This window comes from Pristis pectinata, chromosome 15 (genome assembly GCF_009764475.1).
Source record: "Pristis pectinata isolate sPriPec2 chromosome 15, sPriPec2.1.pri, whole genome shotgun sequence".
In the NCBI taxonomy this organism is placed as follows: Eukaryota; Metazoa; Chordata; class Chondrichthyes; order Rhinopristiformes; family Pristidae; genus Pristis; species Pristis pectinata.
Genome location: NC_067419.1, coordinates 19,696,108 through 19,713,035, shown reverse-complemented (window position 1 = coordinate 19,713,035; position 16,928 = coordinate 19,696,108). Strand labels below are relative to the sequence as shown.

The 16,928-nt window shown below is 39.8% G+C and overlaps 1 protein-coding gene across 3 annotated transcripts in view; it reads right to left on the bottom strand.

Annotated features, from left to right (window-relative positions):
* Positions 1-16,928, bottom strand: part of cacna1c (calcium channel, voltage-dependent, L type, alpha 1C subunit) — a 550,322-nt gene that overhangs the window by 289,792 nt on the left and 243,602 nt on the right. For all 3 annotated transcript variants that reach the window (XM_052030488.1, XM_052030489.1, XM_052030490.1), the window contains exon 8: positions 5,161-5,264. In XM_052030488.1, coding sequence (XP_051886448.1) covers positions 5,161-5,264 — 104 coding nt within the window. The remainder of the gene's footprint in view (positions 1-5,160; positions 5,265-16,928) is intronic.

Below are 16,928 nucleotides of genomic sequence, written 5' to 3'. Positions count from 1 at the left end.
TTAATGAAATGCAACCACAACTCTCCCTGCCAGTTAGTTGTTGCTAACTCCAGTCATATGCCACCTTCTTCTGCAAGGAAAGTGTGATGTTGGTGGAGGGATGTCAATATTGTGCATTTTGTTTTAATGATGTATCTGTCCTCGTTGAACAGTCTTATACTGTGGCAGCCAGTGCACATATTCCAGCAAAATTACTTATGCTAGGGTGAAGTTAATATTTTAATATTTAGAATGAGTCTTGATTGACAGTTTGTAGATGAATAATATGGGGGGAGGGTTCTACTGAGCAGGGGCTAAGGCTAGTGGTACAGTTGATGATATATAGTATTTATTTTGTTCATTAAAGGGATGTGGGCTTGACGGGCTGATCCAGCATTTAATTCCCCACCTGTAATTGCCCTTGACAAAGTGGTGATGAGCTGCTTCTATGTGGGAGGGAAGGGTTAGATAGATCTTAGAGCAGGATAAAATGTTGGCACAACATTGTGGGCCGAAGGGCCTGTACCGTGCTGTAGTGTTCTATGTTCTTGAACCACTGCAGTCCTTGAGGTGTGGGTAGGTGTCCACGTGTTGCTACATTTGGATGTGGACCACTTCATTACCTGAGGAGTCATGAATAGTGCTGAACAATATGCAATCATCAATGAATATTCCTACTTCTGACCTTACAACTGAAGGAAGGTCATTGATAAAGCAGCTGAAAATGGTTGGGCATAGAAGACCATTGAGACGAGCTCCTACAGTGTTGCTCTGTGATTGGGATGATTGATCTCCAACCATCTTCCCTTGTGCTAGGTATGATTCCAAGCAGTGGAAATTCTCCCCAATTCTCATCGAGTCTATTTTAGCCAGGGCTCCTTGATGCTATACTTGATCAAATGCTATCCTGACGTCAAGGGCAAATACTCTCACTTCACTTCTGGAGTTCAACTCTTTCTTCTGTGTTTGGACCAAGGCTGTCAAGCTGAGTGACTTTGGCAGAACCCAAACCGAGCTTTTGGGTTGCAGATTGTGGTTGAGTAAAATTCTGCTGCTGCAGATGTCCAGTCCCGAGTTGCCAGATCTGTTCACAGTCTGCCCCCTTTACCATGGTGCTAGTGCCACATGACATGATGAAGAGAATTTTCACTGTGAAGACGGGACAATGTGGTGGTCACTCCGACTGAAGCATCTATGGTAGGTAGATTGGTGAGGATGAGATCAAATAGGTTTTTCCCTTTATGTTGGTTCCTCCAGTACCTGCTGCAGACCCAATCCAGCAGCAAAGTGCTTGGTCAGTTCAGCTAGTAGTGGTGCTACCAAGCCACCCTTGGTGATGGAGGTTGAAGTCCATTCTGTGCCTTTGGTATTGGTATATTATGCCACTCTCAGTGCCTCCTCCAAGTAGTGTTCTACATGGAATAGCTTTGATTCATCAGCTGAGAATAGTAATCAGCAGCTTCCTTGCCCAAATTTAACCCAGTGCCATGAAATTTCATGGGATCCGCAGTCAATGTTGAGGACTCCCAGGGCAGTTACCTCTCAACTGTATACCATGCTGCCACCACTTCTGTTGGGTCTATCCTACCAGTGGGACAGGACATACCCAGGGATGGAGATGGTGGTGTCTGGGATATTGACTGTAAGGTATGATTCTGTGAGTATGACTATGTCAAGCTGTTCCTTGACTAGCCTGTGAGACAGCTCTCTGAATTTTGACACGTCCCCAGATGTTGGTAAAGAGGACTTTACAGGGTCAATAGGGCAGTTTTTGCCATTGTTGTTTCCAGTCCCTAGGTCAATTCAAGGTTATCTGTCCAGTTTTGTTTCTTTGTGGCCTTCCAGCAGTTTATTACAACTGAATGGCTTGCTAGGCCATTTCAGAGGGCAGTTAATTGCTGTTGGTTAGGCCTCACATGTAGGTCAGATCAGGTGAGGATGGCAGATTTTCTTCTTTACACAGGACATTAGTGAATTTGAAGATGCATGCATAGTTAGTCACCACTTGTGAAATCAGTGAACATCCTACTCTGCCACCTGAAGATGACTTCTGACATTAAGTAGTAGCTGATCCCATGGCCTTCTGAGAACTTATATTGCAAACCACCTCACCCCTTGTGGATAGAGCCCATCTCTCTGCCATTCCACATGCTCCAGATAGGCTCAGTACAGCAGTCAAAAATGTTGGTGTTGGTTCTTCTACGTTGTGATTTTTTAAAATCTTTTTTCATGTGGGAATTAATTCCACAAGGGTGGCTTTGAGTATTGCTTGTCAACTTTGAATCAATGAATTAGCTCTGGCTGCACATCAAGGTAGTTAACAGATAACATGAAGTCAGGCTGCTGCCTGGATTAGAAGGAATATATTCAGCTTAATTCTCCATTGGGACTCTTGCGCCCATTTGCAGGGGCTATTTATCCTTCTGTCAATATAAATTGGATTTTTGTTTAAATTTATCCCAAGCCATATTGAGCCCACTTCTGCTCTATGGCCAGTTTCTATACAGTTAAAGCAGAATACAGCTCAATTCACTGTTTTCTTGGTGCATCTCTGATGAAGAAATGGAAAGGTTGCAGATTTCCACCTCCACAGAAAAAGTCAAATAATTCCATCTGTGTTGGCTCTCTGAGACAGCTATCTACTTAACCCTTTATTTGATTCAATATTGCCTTTCATGGTATCATTTAGTTCACTTAACAGAAGCTATGGATTTTGCTTGCATCACTGTTTCTGACATTCCATAAGAATTTCTTTTTAATTTCAACCTTATTCCTTGCATGTCAGTAATCTTAAGCACTCTCAAGTTTCATTGAATTGAATATCAGGAATAAAGCTTTTATAATATTAAGCAATTTAACTTCCATCATCTCCATTCTAGGAAACAGACCCATTATTTTTCTAGTCTTCAAATTAAAGTCTCACATCTTTGGTATCATCTTAGTTAAATTTTGTTGTGGCCTCTCTATTGTTGGGAGCTACAAGGAACTTTAGAGTAACACAAACACACACAAGAATACTGCTGGGTGAACTTATATGCGTTTGTCAATAACCTCACCAGATTTCCCCTCTTTTGATCCTGCCCCAGTGCACACTTCATCTGTACAAAATAAGATGCCTAATATTATATGTGTGGCCTAACCTATCATTTTTATACAAGTTTAGCACTGCCTCTTTGTTTTTATATTTTGTTCTGCTGCTCTTAAAACTCAAGATATCATATGCATTTTCTTTAATTTTATCAATTTTTAATTATCTAGGTTTTTGAACCTCAGCATATTTTTGGTCCATTGTTACTACTTGACTGTATTTGATAAATTTAGTTTCCACATACTCCCTCTCAGAATGTATCACTTCACATTACTCTGCATTAAATTTCTCCATGCATGTATATCTTCCATTGGTTAATCTTCATTCTTCATTATATTGTGTAGTCCTCCTCACAGGTAAAATATTCCCCATTTTTGTAAGATATCAAACTTTGAAATTAGCACCCCACAAACCCAAATCCAAATTATTTATATAAAATCACAAAAAAAAGCACAATACAGCAGACAAGGTGGCTATTATGCCCATTGTGTCAACATTAGTTCTTTCAAAGAGCTGTGAAGTTAGTCTTATTGGTCTACACTTCCCTATAACTCTACAAGTTTTATCTCCTTCAATTATCAATTCAATTTCCCTTTGAAGGTTACTATTGAATCTGTTTTCGCCATCCTATCAAGTAGTCAATTCCAAATCCTAACCACTCATTGCATTAAAGGTTTTCCTCACTACTTCTTGGGTTCTTTACAAATCATCTTTATTCTGGGCTTTCCAGAGATCAATCCTTTAGCCACTGGGAACTGTTCCCCTTTGTTAAGTCTGTCTCCCCCAAAAGAGGTGCTCAGTATTGGATACAATGCTCCAGCAGAAGCCCAACATGTTTTCAATAGTGTTTAATGTAAACTTATAGTTTTTGTACTCTATGCAGTTATTTATATAACTAAGTGTTTTAACCTTTTGCTTTATGTGTCTTGGCATCTTCAAAGATTTGAAAATAAGCATCCGAGAGTTTCTGTTTGTTCACCTATCTGAATTTGTATCATATAACTTGTATCTTGCTTTCTCATCAGTGCCTCAAATTTCATCTGCTGTATACTTGCTCATTGTATTTCTCCTCCTTAAGCTTATTCATTTCTTTCTATATGTTCCATCAACACGTTTCATGTTGTGTGCAAATTTTGAAATAATGTCCTGCATTTCCTAGTCATTAATGCATAACATTTATATATATATATATATATATATATATATATATATAATTATATATATGTGTGTGTTATAATTATATATATTTAAACACACACCAAAGAGGACAATTTTCCATAACTGGCACCAAGAATATTCATCATTATGCCGTCACCATAATTTATATTTTAAAAGTGGTTTAATGCGATGAGAGCAGGTATAAAATATAATAATCATTATAATACTTTGTCAAAATATCAATGCCCTACTTGATAATAATGAACTGAGAAAGGTGACAAGAAATGCTCAAACAATAACAATGGAGCAGAACTTGGTTGCCATACAAGGTAATTAATTAAGAATCACTTCCCAATTAACACAAAACAAAAAATTAGAAAGAAAATAAACTGTTATGGTTGCTTCTTATTTTCAGCACTGCACTGCAAATCATCATATGCTTTTAACATTGGTCCATGATCTTATGAAAGATCAGTCAACACAGGGATCAAAAATAATATTTAGACACAAAAAATATAGCAATGCTGTTTACCCACTAAGTACACAGAGTACCAAATTAAGCATAAGAAATGAACCTATGATGATGAGTAACAAAACAGATTCATGGCCACCAATTCCCTCTGGTATCATTTACCAAGAAAATGTGTGATAATTAATAGGTTTTGCTCAGCATCTGCACACAGCAAGGGCCAATGGGGATTGTAACCATATCACTAGGCACCCAAACTACTCTGACAGCCTCCATCTAAAGTTATAACTTCCATCTCAGCCAAAACCTAAAGCTGCTTAGGTTGCATTCATTCATTCATTTCTACTTGCTGACGACTAAGAGAAACATATCATGTGACCTGGTTTCAAAAGGGTATTACAGGAAATGAAGATATATTAAGGAGGGAAGTACAGAAGAGAGTGAAGATACCAAATTTGCAACTTACCCACTTAATACACCAAGAACCAGATTTAGAACGAAAAAGGATCCAAAGATGACCAGACTCACAAAATATACCCAAGGTAACTCATAGCCCATGGCATCCTGCATCTGAAAAGATGAAGGTTAAATGAGTGAAAAAGTTAGCAAGTCAAAGCTAGGGATACTATTGGATAAAAGACTTCTGGACCACAGTTACGTTTTTAGATAGGCACTGAAATTTAAAGACATGCACATTTCAGATATAGATTTTAACTCCACGCAAGTCACATGTTTTAGTTTCACATATGCTCCTACAACTATGCATAATATTCCTATTAAGTCTTCTTTATATCACACCAAAGAAACATATCAAATGTATTTCACACAATGAAATACTTTATATCGGCAAATAATAATGTCAGTATGGTAGAGCAATAGGAAACTCAGACCATATCATGCAGATCCTATATGAATCGTCTTCACCTCAGCCCATAATTCTCCATTCCCTGCTGAATCAAAATCTTAATTTGCTTTATTGTTTTCAACATTCCAAGTGAGTGGCAATTTATTGTGATAATTGCCAACTTTCCCATATTCATGTTCTATTTTCAGATTTGTTAGTTCACAAGTGCTGCTGTTAAAAAATCAGTACAAGGCTGGGTAAATACTGTACCATAATTTATGGAGCAATCTTATACCAAACTTCTTTATGCAAAAAGTTCAAAAGCATTTCAAAGTTTGTAAATGCCTGCCTCAACTTTATTTTTAAAAAAAAACAAATTGAACAAATACATAACGATATAAGCTGGTAATTTCTATAATAAAAATAATTTGATCATACTGAAAAATCATGAATAAACATTCAAAAAAATCCATAAAACCATTGTTTCCAGCAGTAAACTAATGAAATATTGCATTTAAGTAACTTGCTTATTTTATATAAGAATAGATGCACAAAATCACGATGGTTTGGGTCTGTATCTCTTGGAGTTGAGAAGAATGAGGGGTGACCTGATTCAAACATACAAGATGTTAAGGAGCTTGACAGGGCAGATGTTGAGATGTTTTCACATGTGGGAGAGTCATGAATAAGGGGCCGGTCTTTTAAAACTGAGGTATGTGGAAATTTCTTCTTTCAAAGGGTAGTGAATCTTTGGAGTTCTCTACTCCTGAGGGCGGTGGAAGCCAGATCATTAGATATATTTGAGACAGAGAATTATTTGCAAGATTCAGGAATTGAGGGCTATGGGGAACTGGCACAGAGAGGGGTTGAGGCTAGTATAGATCTGCAAAGATAATATTGAATGGTGGGACAGGGTTGAGGGGCTGAATGGCCTATTACTGCTCCTATTTTCTGATATTATGATCATTTTAGATTAGAAATCAAGTTGTTGTCATTTCTTTGGCATTTTGTTTACATAAACAAGTTAAAGCACAACCATTTATCTGGGACAATTTTTTCCATATATTTAAGTGTGCCTAGAGCTGAATAGGCCATTTGAGAGTTATCAGAATAGATAGAAGACTTTCAATCTGGATTTTGTTTCAGGGCTTCACAACCCCATGCCAGATCAGTTCATTCTGTGCTCAGAATGCAAATTCTCAAGAAATGAAAAAAAACATAGGTCTAGAAATTCAGTTGCCCACGAATACAAGTACAGTGCTTTACACACTTAAGGATGGTAGCAGGAGTCTCAAAATTGATTCTTATTTTTCAAATGCTTAATGTTGGCAAGTAGCAGAGAAGATAATTGGGGCAGGCAATAAGGGGTTGCAAAAAATTATAACTTACTTTTTGAGAGGCAGTCTTCTGTGTTTCCCAAGAATCAGAGAACAATTACTGCAGCATGCGCTTTTAATTTTACTAACAAATTTATAGGAACACAATATCCAAATGGTATGCAGCATGCACATATATATTAAGCAGAAACGGAGTCATATTAGTGTAATCATTGAAGAGGCATCCAAGTCTGATTCTGTTTATTGACCTGAAACATTAACTCTGCATCTCTCTATGCAAATGTTGCTTGACCTGCTGAGTTCTTTTGGCAGTCTATGCTTTATTTCAGATTTCTATCATCTACAGTATTTTGCTTTTGGATCCAGATAAGTACCTGAAAAGATGTCAGTACAGAAGGACTGCAACTTGCATAACATCGATCTGAAGTCTCCTTTACAAAATTAGTTTATTTTAAATACAGCCAGAGCCTGCACATCCATTGCTGAAAACCAATTTCTTGGACTACGGCTTCAAACATTTCCACAAAAAAAATTTATTGAGGTGAAAAGTTGTTTACAGTTTAGAAATGATCTATTTGAGTGAAGTAGATTAATCAGCTAAAAATAGAAAGCTTCCTTAATTAAATATCATTTAAGGTACCAAGTTTTTAAGATGAAAAAGTATGCCATTTTGATCTTCTTTCCCAGCTTGGGGTATTGGTCTGATTTCTATGTTGATCAGTAAAAAGATTTGGAAAAAATTGCTAAAACCTATTTCTTGCAAACATTTCAGAAATTTTATGTCTGATAAATGAAATTTATTCTGTTTCTATGAAAGCTTTTTTAAAATTCTGATAATATACAAGATGTTCACCACTTCCGTGTGAACATTTGCAGCATTAACCTTCAGGCCATCGTGCCTTCAGCGTTCAAAGATGTTCCATACAATGGCTCAAGAGTTACTTTTGACAGGATACTAAGTGAGGGAAACCCTCAAGGCCATAGATGGCCTTGAGGTCATTTTAAGGCATCCAAGCTATAGCTATTATTTAAAATAAAGTCTCATTTCAATCGTGAACATAATTTGTGAAATTTGTGTCAGAGCATGCCCAAACCAGCCTGAGAAGATAATTCTATAAATTTGGAAGTCCCTCTTCAACGTTAGATAATTTTCCAGAAATCTGTTGAAGATTGAATGGCCCATCTCAGAGGCTCAATGCTGGGAATGAGGTTTTGTGACCATTAAATGAATCCTTCACTACAGTGCTGGAGATGGCTTGCCACAGCTCTGTATGATCTTCAGCATTGAAAGACTACCATCAGTGGCTTTACTTTTGAGTGTTTCAATGCCCATGGACCATAGTCAAGGTAGGTGATCCATCCGATTAAAGGTAACAACTGGCAAGACTGAGGTGGAACCTAGATTTGTAAATGCCAATTATGTTCTCTGCTGACATTAATCTGATCAGCAAGTGGATCTCATAGGCCTAGAGTTCTACCTAATAGAGAAACAAAGGACTGCAGATGCTGGAATCTAGACATAAAAACAACAAGATGCTGGAGGAACTCAGCAGGTCAAGTAGCATCCATAGAGAAAAGCAGATAGTCAACGTTTCGGGTCAGGACCCTTCTTTCAGGACTGAAGATAGGAAAAGGGGAAGCCCAATATACAGGGGGGGGAAACAGAGCAGTGATAGGTGGATAAATGACTGGAGGCAGGATGGGCAGAAGGCAGTGATAGGTAGATACAGGTAAGAGATAGTGATAGGCAGATGCAGGGGAAGAGGGGAACAGATCCACTGGGGTCAAAAGTATGGAGGCGAGTGGCATGGGGGAGGGGAGGAGAGGAAAAAATTGCAAGGAGAAAAAAAGAGATAGGCTAGGAAAGGGAAGAAAAGAAGCAAGGTTGGGTGGGGGGGGGGGGCTGCAGGTTGGTTTACTTAAAGTGGGAGAATTCGATGTTCATCCCGTTAGGCTGTAAGGTCCCAAGACGGAAGATGAGGTGTTGTTCCTCCATTTTGTATTTGGATTTCTCCCAGCAGTGGAGGAGGCAGAGGAGTGACATATCAGTGATGGAGTGGGAGGCAACGGGGAGATGCAGATCGTGGTTACGGACAGAGCGCAGGTATTAACGTAATGACTGGTGAATCCTCATTGCAGCACCTCTACGTGTCCAAGCAAGTGGGTAGATTAAAATATTTATCACTAGAAAATGCTGGACACACTTAGGAGAGCAGGCAACATTTGTAGAAGGAGAAAGAGAGTTAACAATTCAGGATGAAGATTCTTCATCCACAGGTGCTGCCTGATCTGCTGAGTGTGTCCAGTGTTTTCTGTATTTTTTAAAATCAGATTTCCAGTATCTGCAATATTTCTTTTTGATTTTGATAAAATGTTCATTAGTTGCATCTGATCTGGGTTAACAAGAATGTGCTGTTCATGGACCTTGTAAGTTTTCTCCTTCAGCCAAGGAATATTGCTAGAGTCTCCTTATGGAACTGAAAACCTGGGATAAATGTTATCTCAGCCGATGTAAGAAGGCTTTTATGCACTAGGAAATATTGTGAAATGCAGAATCGTTGCAGTGATCATAACTCCTTTGTAAGGGTGTAGCAAGTTAGACTCTTATCTACATCACATGAGAAAGGAACATCTACTAGAAGCATTGTTTTGTTTCCTCTTGCATCTTCTTATATTGATTCATATGAGGAATGAACATCTCCATGAAGCATTGTTCGGGTCTTTCCTCTTTTTTCCTCTTATATTGATTAATGTAAGGAGGCATGGATAGATGTACATCATGACCATGGATAGGTACTTTAAGATGATAGCAATAAAAAATAATGTTCATGTAAAACATTCTTGCTTTTAAATTATTCCTGACTATAAGCAGTCCAGGCATAATCCTCTGCTGCAGAGACATCTGATCAAGCTCTTTGCCCTGCGATACAATTTTCTCATTGTGAATTTTCTTATCTTCATACAGTTCCAACTGGTCATCACTGGAAGCTGTACGTCCTCTTCTGCTGAACTATGTCAGGTTAGGGGCCAAGCTCTGTTGTTTGCCAGGTTTTGTAACAGATCTGTTTGGAGTGCACTGCAATAGCGACTGATGCAGATAGCAAAATCTCAACTCTCTCATTATCCCGGCTTTGCAATGGCTTTCATGGTAGGGAGGCTGTGCAAGGATGGTGCGAGTATTTCCAGGTATCAGAATCAATAGGAGTAGTGGGTCACCCCTCCCTCTGAAAATCTATCCCTCAGGGCAATGCTACCAAATAAATTTGTCAGGCAAAGAAAACTACCTCAGGATGCATGTGAGCTTTCAGGATACATAGCACTGACAGCAGAAAATTCTTCTCATTATTGAGTACCACCAGGATATTAAGGAATTAGAAGTGCTTTCTATTCATTAAGAGCTCCAGGTTCTTCAAGAAAGCCACAGATTGCCAAGAGTGCAGTCAAAGCCAATCAGTATTTTGAGGAACGTAGCAATTCCACATTTTCCTCACTTGTCAAATAGTATGAAGATGCTCCTCCTCCAGCATCAGTGACCTCTCAAATGCTTCAGTGAACTGCAAGCTATGACATATGGTACAGTTTAGCCATGGCCATCTTAAATTATCTCAAAGCTTAGAAGGTGCATTACCATGACTTTGACCTCCAAAGTAAGAGCAGTCCAAGCCTGGTGCTTTGTAGGAGGTCTCCTGCAGAACGTCACATGCCTAGTAATCACTGCCTTGGTAAACTCGAACCTGCAAAGCCATTGCCCCTCAAAAATATTGAGGCAGGATCTTTTTCTCTGAATAATCTATACGTATTCATCTGTGCCTCCTGCTCCATGGCCTTGATATCCTTGCCTTATCTTAGTCATCTGTCTCATCCCTCAAAAAATGAACGTTCCATTCAAAAAGCATTGCCAATGGAATGACAGTGCAGACATCCATGCTAATAAGTTATCATACGTTATTTTTCAAATTAAACCTAAAAATAGTCTGAAATATCTGATGATTTTAAGTGGTACAGAAAGAACCTCCAGGTGGCTGCTAAAGTTTCCTGTTAAGTGAGTGTCATTATGAGAACTATCCTTCCAAAAGTGCCCACAGTGCTACTGAAACTACCTTATTTTGTGACAGTCAAACAACAGTCATTTTTCTGAACACAGGAGGTCATATTTATCTTGCAGATGGTGCTGTATGACAATTAACGTCATTAGTTGAGTGTCTGACCTGAGAAAGTGTCAAATGCTCAAATGTGGATCTTGAGCATAAGTGGTAGATTGAATTTTGTGATTGACCTGAGGTGACCTGGGAATGATTGCAATGATTGTGTGTCATTGAAAAAAAAATCACAATCTAGTTTTGAGGTAATGATACCTAATTCATACAGGCAGCAGCATTCTGCACCATATCTGTGAAATACATTTTTTTTGAAAAGCTGGATGCATCTGAAAGGGCAGACGACAAAGCTAAAACTGAGAAGATCATGAAATACTAATAATTATGGTAGTCAATTCACTGCAATTAAAATCTCAAAACAAGTTACACCAAAGGAATGAAGAATGCAGTAAATGCATGCAACACCAGCTAGAGCATAAGAAAAGCCTGGCGTGCATAAAAGCTAATTGGCTCACCTAAGCTTATTCTACATGACTGATAGACAGTTCCAGGAGTAACCGATGATACTTCCCATCTCTGAATGGATAATGATCACCTCGGTGGAGACATGCTCTGATACTCTAAGCTTCTGACTGCCCCATGTGCAGTTCAATCTGGTCCCTTCGGTGAAGAAATCTCTCAGTTTTGTGTTGGGATTGACAGCCTCCACTGTCCAGATAACATTGAAATCTTTTGGCACATCTGGATGTAGAATGATGGAAGGCTTTGTGCTAATAAGATTCAGGGGAGCCTGGGACTCCGTGGGAGATAGGGTAAAGTAAAATTCACGATGCAAAGATTGCCAGATCTTGTGGCACTTATTTAACTACTAAAGTAGATTAGTAGTTAATGCTCAGTGGTTATATAAGTGATTTTTGATACACTGAATCATATAGACCAACATGTTCCTAGCTTGATTGCTAGTCTAAACTAATTTAGAGAGCAATTACTATTGGTCTTAACAGTCCTCAGGTGAGAAAGGCCTAAAAGAAAACAGTGACCATTGATGAATTCTCAAAGACACTTTACTGGAATGTGCACAGTGGTGACCAATGAATAAATATTAAATATTGAGAATCAAGCTCAGCTGTGATATTGTGATCTTATATCTTACTGATATTAACAGATAATGCTAATATTTCAGGAGAAGGGTGGTGCAAGAGGCTTTTCCTCCTTCAAAAGAAAAAAATTGCATTATGCACCAGATTTTTGTGCTGTTCAGGGTATCCCAAAGCACTTTACAACTAACATATTTTTTGATCATCAACTTAATATAGGAAACACAGCAGTGAATTGCGCACAATAAGATCCCTCAAACAGCCATACAACAATGATAAAATATTTATTCTGATGTTGATTGAGAAATAAACATTGATAAGGACACAGGGAACATCCATTCACTTTTACAATAATCTGAGAGATCAGGTGGGATCTTGGTTTAATGCCTCATCTGAAAGTTGGCACTACCAACAATGCAGCACAGTATTAACTTAGATTTTTGGGCTCAAATTTCTTGAGAGAAGAACTTGAACCCAGAACTTCCCCCTGGGGGTTTGCCTATCCATACGTGGCAACTCCCCATGAAAGCAAAGTTAAGAATAGATACACATTAACTGGTCTGTGGCACAGCACATTAGAACCCAAATACACTGTGTCATCATGTCAGATTTTGCTTACCAAATACAGCAATATGAAAATTTTAGCACTGTTCAATACTTTTGAAGCAATTATTCATTTCATTCAAATGTGCTACTCCCAAAAGCTATGTTAATACTTTTGTCAGATTCATATATCACTCATTCTGAGCATTCAAAGAACAATCATCTCTTAAAGTAAGCATCTGTGGAAAATTTCTACAGATGCAAGACAAGTTTTAATTGTATTTACGTCATTTAATAACCCTTATTAATTTTGATTATTTAAATTTCAAACTGAGTGACTATGTTTCGATCATGCCTGAAAGGAAAAGAAATTAACAAGGAATGCATTGAAACCTAAAAACAAAAAGAAATTCTACATTTCAGAAAAGACTGTTTGTATTCTTTTACCTTTAGGTTAACCAATCTAAACACTTAAAATTGTCCAAATGTTGTTCAATTTGAACCTTAAATTTATATTCATAAAGGTATACAGCACAGAACCAGGCCCTTTGGCCCATCATGTCTGCACTAACTGTCAACTGCCAAGTTACACTAATACTACATTAATTCCATTTTTTATTCTTCCCACATTCTCATCAAGTCCCACAAGATCCTACCACTCAGTTATATACTAATTTACAGTGACCAATTATCTGCCAACTTGCACAAAACAATCATTTTAATTTTTCTTTTCACTCTTATCCTATTACATTCATTCAATCTACTTTCTCCTTCTTTACACTTGAATTATATCTTTCTGTTACTTCATATTTGCTACGCCGACACAATCTATCACTATTACACTACCATCAAGAACGCTTACTATGCCATCCCACGCCCGCACTTTGGCAGGTCCGATTACCTGGCTGTACTTCTACTCACGGAATATCGATAGAGACTGAGGACTGCAGCACCAGTGGTGAAGACCACGAAGGTATGGTCAAGGGAGGCGGAGGAGTGCTCACGGGACTGCTTTGAATTGGTGGACTGGACCATATTCAGGGATTCATCTCCAGATCTGAATAAGTATGCCACAGCCATCACTGACTTCATCAAGACCTGCGTGGATGAGTGTGTGCCTTCAAGAACATACAGAGTCTTCCCAAACCAGAAGCCCTGGATGAACAAGGAGATTCGTAGTCTGCTAAGGGCTAGATCTATGGCTTTCAAGACCGACGATCCAGGATCCTACAAGAAGTCCAGGTACGACCTACAGAAGGCCATTGTGAGAGCAAAAAAGCAATTCCGTGTGAAGTTAGAGACACAATCGAACACACGACAACTGTGGCAGGGTTTGCACGCTATTACTTCCTATAAGGCGAAACCTGATAGCACAAATGACAGCGATGCTTCACTCTCTGATGAGCTCAATGCCTTTCATGCACGCTTTGAAAGGGAGAATAACACTACATCTGTGCGAATCCCCACAGCATCTGGTGACCCTGTGATCTCTGTCTCGGAGGCCGACGTCAGGACATCCTTCAAGAGGGTGAACCCTCGCAAGGCGTCAGGCCCCGATGATGTACCTGGCAGGGTACTGAAAATCTGTGCCGACCAACTGGCTGGAGTGTTTAAGGACATCTTCAACATCTCACTGCTGCAGTTGGAGGTTCTCACCTGCCTTAAAAGAGCATCAATCACACCAGTGCCCAAGAAGAGTCAGGTGAGCTGCCTCAATGACTATCGCCCGGCAGCGCTCACATCTACTGTGATGAAGTACTTTGAGAGGTTGGTAATGGCTAGAATTAATTCCTGTCTGAGCAAGGACCTGGACCCGCTGCAATTTGCCAAGTGCTACAAGAGGTCTAGAGCGGATGCAATCTCACTGGCTCTCCACTCTGCTTTGGAGCACCTAGACAACAGCAAAACACATGTCAGGCAGTTGTTTATCGATTACAGCTTGGCGTTCAACACCATCATCGTGTCAGTACTAATCAACAAGCTTCAAAACCTGGGTCTCTGTACCTCCCTCTGCAACAGAATCCTCAACTTCCTTATCGGGAGACCATAGTCAGCGTGGATCAGCAGTAACATCTCCTCCTCGCTGACAATCAACATAGGTACACCTTAAGGATGCATGCTTAGCCCACTGCTCTACTCTCTCTATATTCATGACTGTGTGGCTAGGCACAGCTCAAACACCATCCATAAATTTGCAGATGACACCACTGTTGTTGGCAGAATCTCAGATGATGATGAGGAGGCATACAGGAGTGAGATAGTTTGGCTGGTTGAGTGGTGTCGCAGCAACAACCTCGCACTCAACGTCAACAAGACCAAGGAATTGATTGTGGCCTTCAGGAAGGGGAAGTTGGGAGAACACTCACCAGTCTTCATTGAGGGGTCAGCGGTGGAAAGGGTGAGCTGCTTCAAATTCCTGGGCATCAACATCTCGGAGAATCTGTCTTGGGCCCAAATTGAGGAGATTTGGTATGTCACCAAAGACTTGCAAGTTTTGACAGATGTACGGCAGAGAGCATTCTGACTGGTTGCATCACTGCCTGGTATGGAGAGTCCAATGCGCAGGATTTAAAAAAGCAGAGGGTTGTAGACTCAGTGAGCTCCGTCATGGGCACAGCCTTCCCTGCCATGGAGGACATCTTCACGAGGCGGTGTTTCAAGAAGGCGGCGTCCATTATTAAGGACCCTCACCATCTGGGACATGCCCTCTTCACATCACTACCATCGGGGAGGAGGTACAGGAGCCTGAAGACCCACACTCAATGCTTCAGGAACAAAACAGCCTCTTCACCTCAGCCATCAGATTTCTGAACAGTCCATGAGCACAACCTCATTATTCCTCATTTGCACTATTTATCTACGTCTGTAACTTATAGTTATTTTTATGTTTTGCATTGTACTGCAAAACAACAAATTTCACGACATATGTCAGTGATAATAAACCTGATTCTGATTCTCTGGCTCATCCACATTTTTGACAGGGCATCAAATTATTTCTTAAAACATTTCTCACACATTAAACATCCCTTTATATAGGAGTTTCACATCTTTGTAATTACTTGCCTCTACCTTGTCAGTGTAAGGAACTAAAGTCTCTTGAACCCAAGACTCAGACATTCCTTTTCTTTGTGTAAGAAAGCATTAAGAATCTTAGAATTTTACAGCAAAGACTAGTTATTCACCCCACCTTGCCATAGAAAAATAATGATATTATTTCATTCACTTGCCTTTGGTGGTTCCATGGAATCCAGGGAGGTTGCAGGGAATCCAGGGAGAGCTAGTTAGGTGGATTCAAAATTGGTTTGGAGGTAGGAAGCAAAGGGTGGCGGTTGAAGGTTGTTTCTCAGAATGGAAGTCAGTGAATAGTGGGGTGCCACAGGGGTCGGTGTTGAGACCCTTGTTATTCGTTATTTATATAAAAGATTTGGATGCAAATGTACAAGGCTTGATCAGTAAGTTTGCGGATGACACAAAATTAAGAGGTGTTGCTGATAATGAAGAAGGTTATCATAGATTACAGGGAGAACTTGATCAGTCAGGGAAGTGGGCCGAGGAGTGGCAAGTGGATTTCAATATAGATAAGTGTGAGGTGATGCATTTCAGAAAGTCAAACCAACGAAGGACTTATACTATGAATGGCAGGGCACTAGGGAGTGTAATTGAACAGAGGGACTGAGGAGTACAAGTGCATAGTTCGTTAAATGCGATGTCACAAGTAGACATTGTGGTGAAGAAAAATGTTTAGCACGCTGGCCTTCATCAGTCAGGGAATTGAATAGGAGTTGGGACATTATGTTTCAGTTGTACAAGTCGTTGGTGAGTCTGCACTTAACAGTTTTGGCCACCCTATTAAACAAGATGTTGTTAAACTGGAAAGAGTGCAGGGAAGATTTACGAGGATGTTGCTAGGACCAGAAGGCCTGAGTTACAGGGAGAAGTTAGCTAGGCTAGGTCTTTATTGCTTGTAACATAGGAGAATGAGAAGTATTTAAAATTTAAAATTATGAGAGGCATAGATAAGGTGGGTGGTAAGAGTCTTAGCTCCAGGGTAGGGGAATCTAAAATTAGGGGGCATTGGTTTGGGGGGGCGGGGGGGGGGGAAGGGACACTTAAAAGGGACCTGAGGGGCAACTTTTCACACAGAGGGTGGTGAGTATGTGGAATGAGCTGCCATTTGAAGTGGCTGAGGCAGGTACAATAGTATCATTTGAGAAGCACTTGGATAGGTACATGCAGGGGTGGGACTTAGAGGGATATGGGCTGAACACAGGAAACTGAGGCTAGCTGAGTGGGCACCGTGGTCGGCATAGATTGGT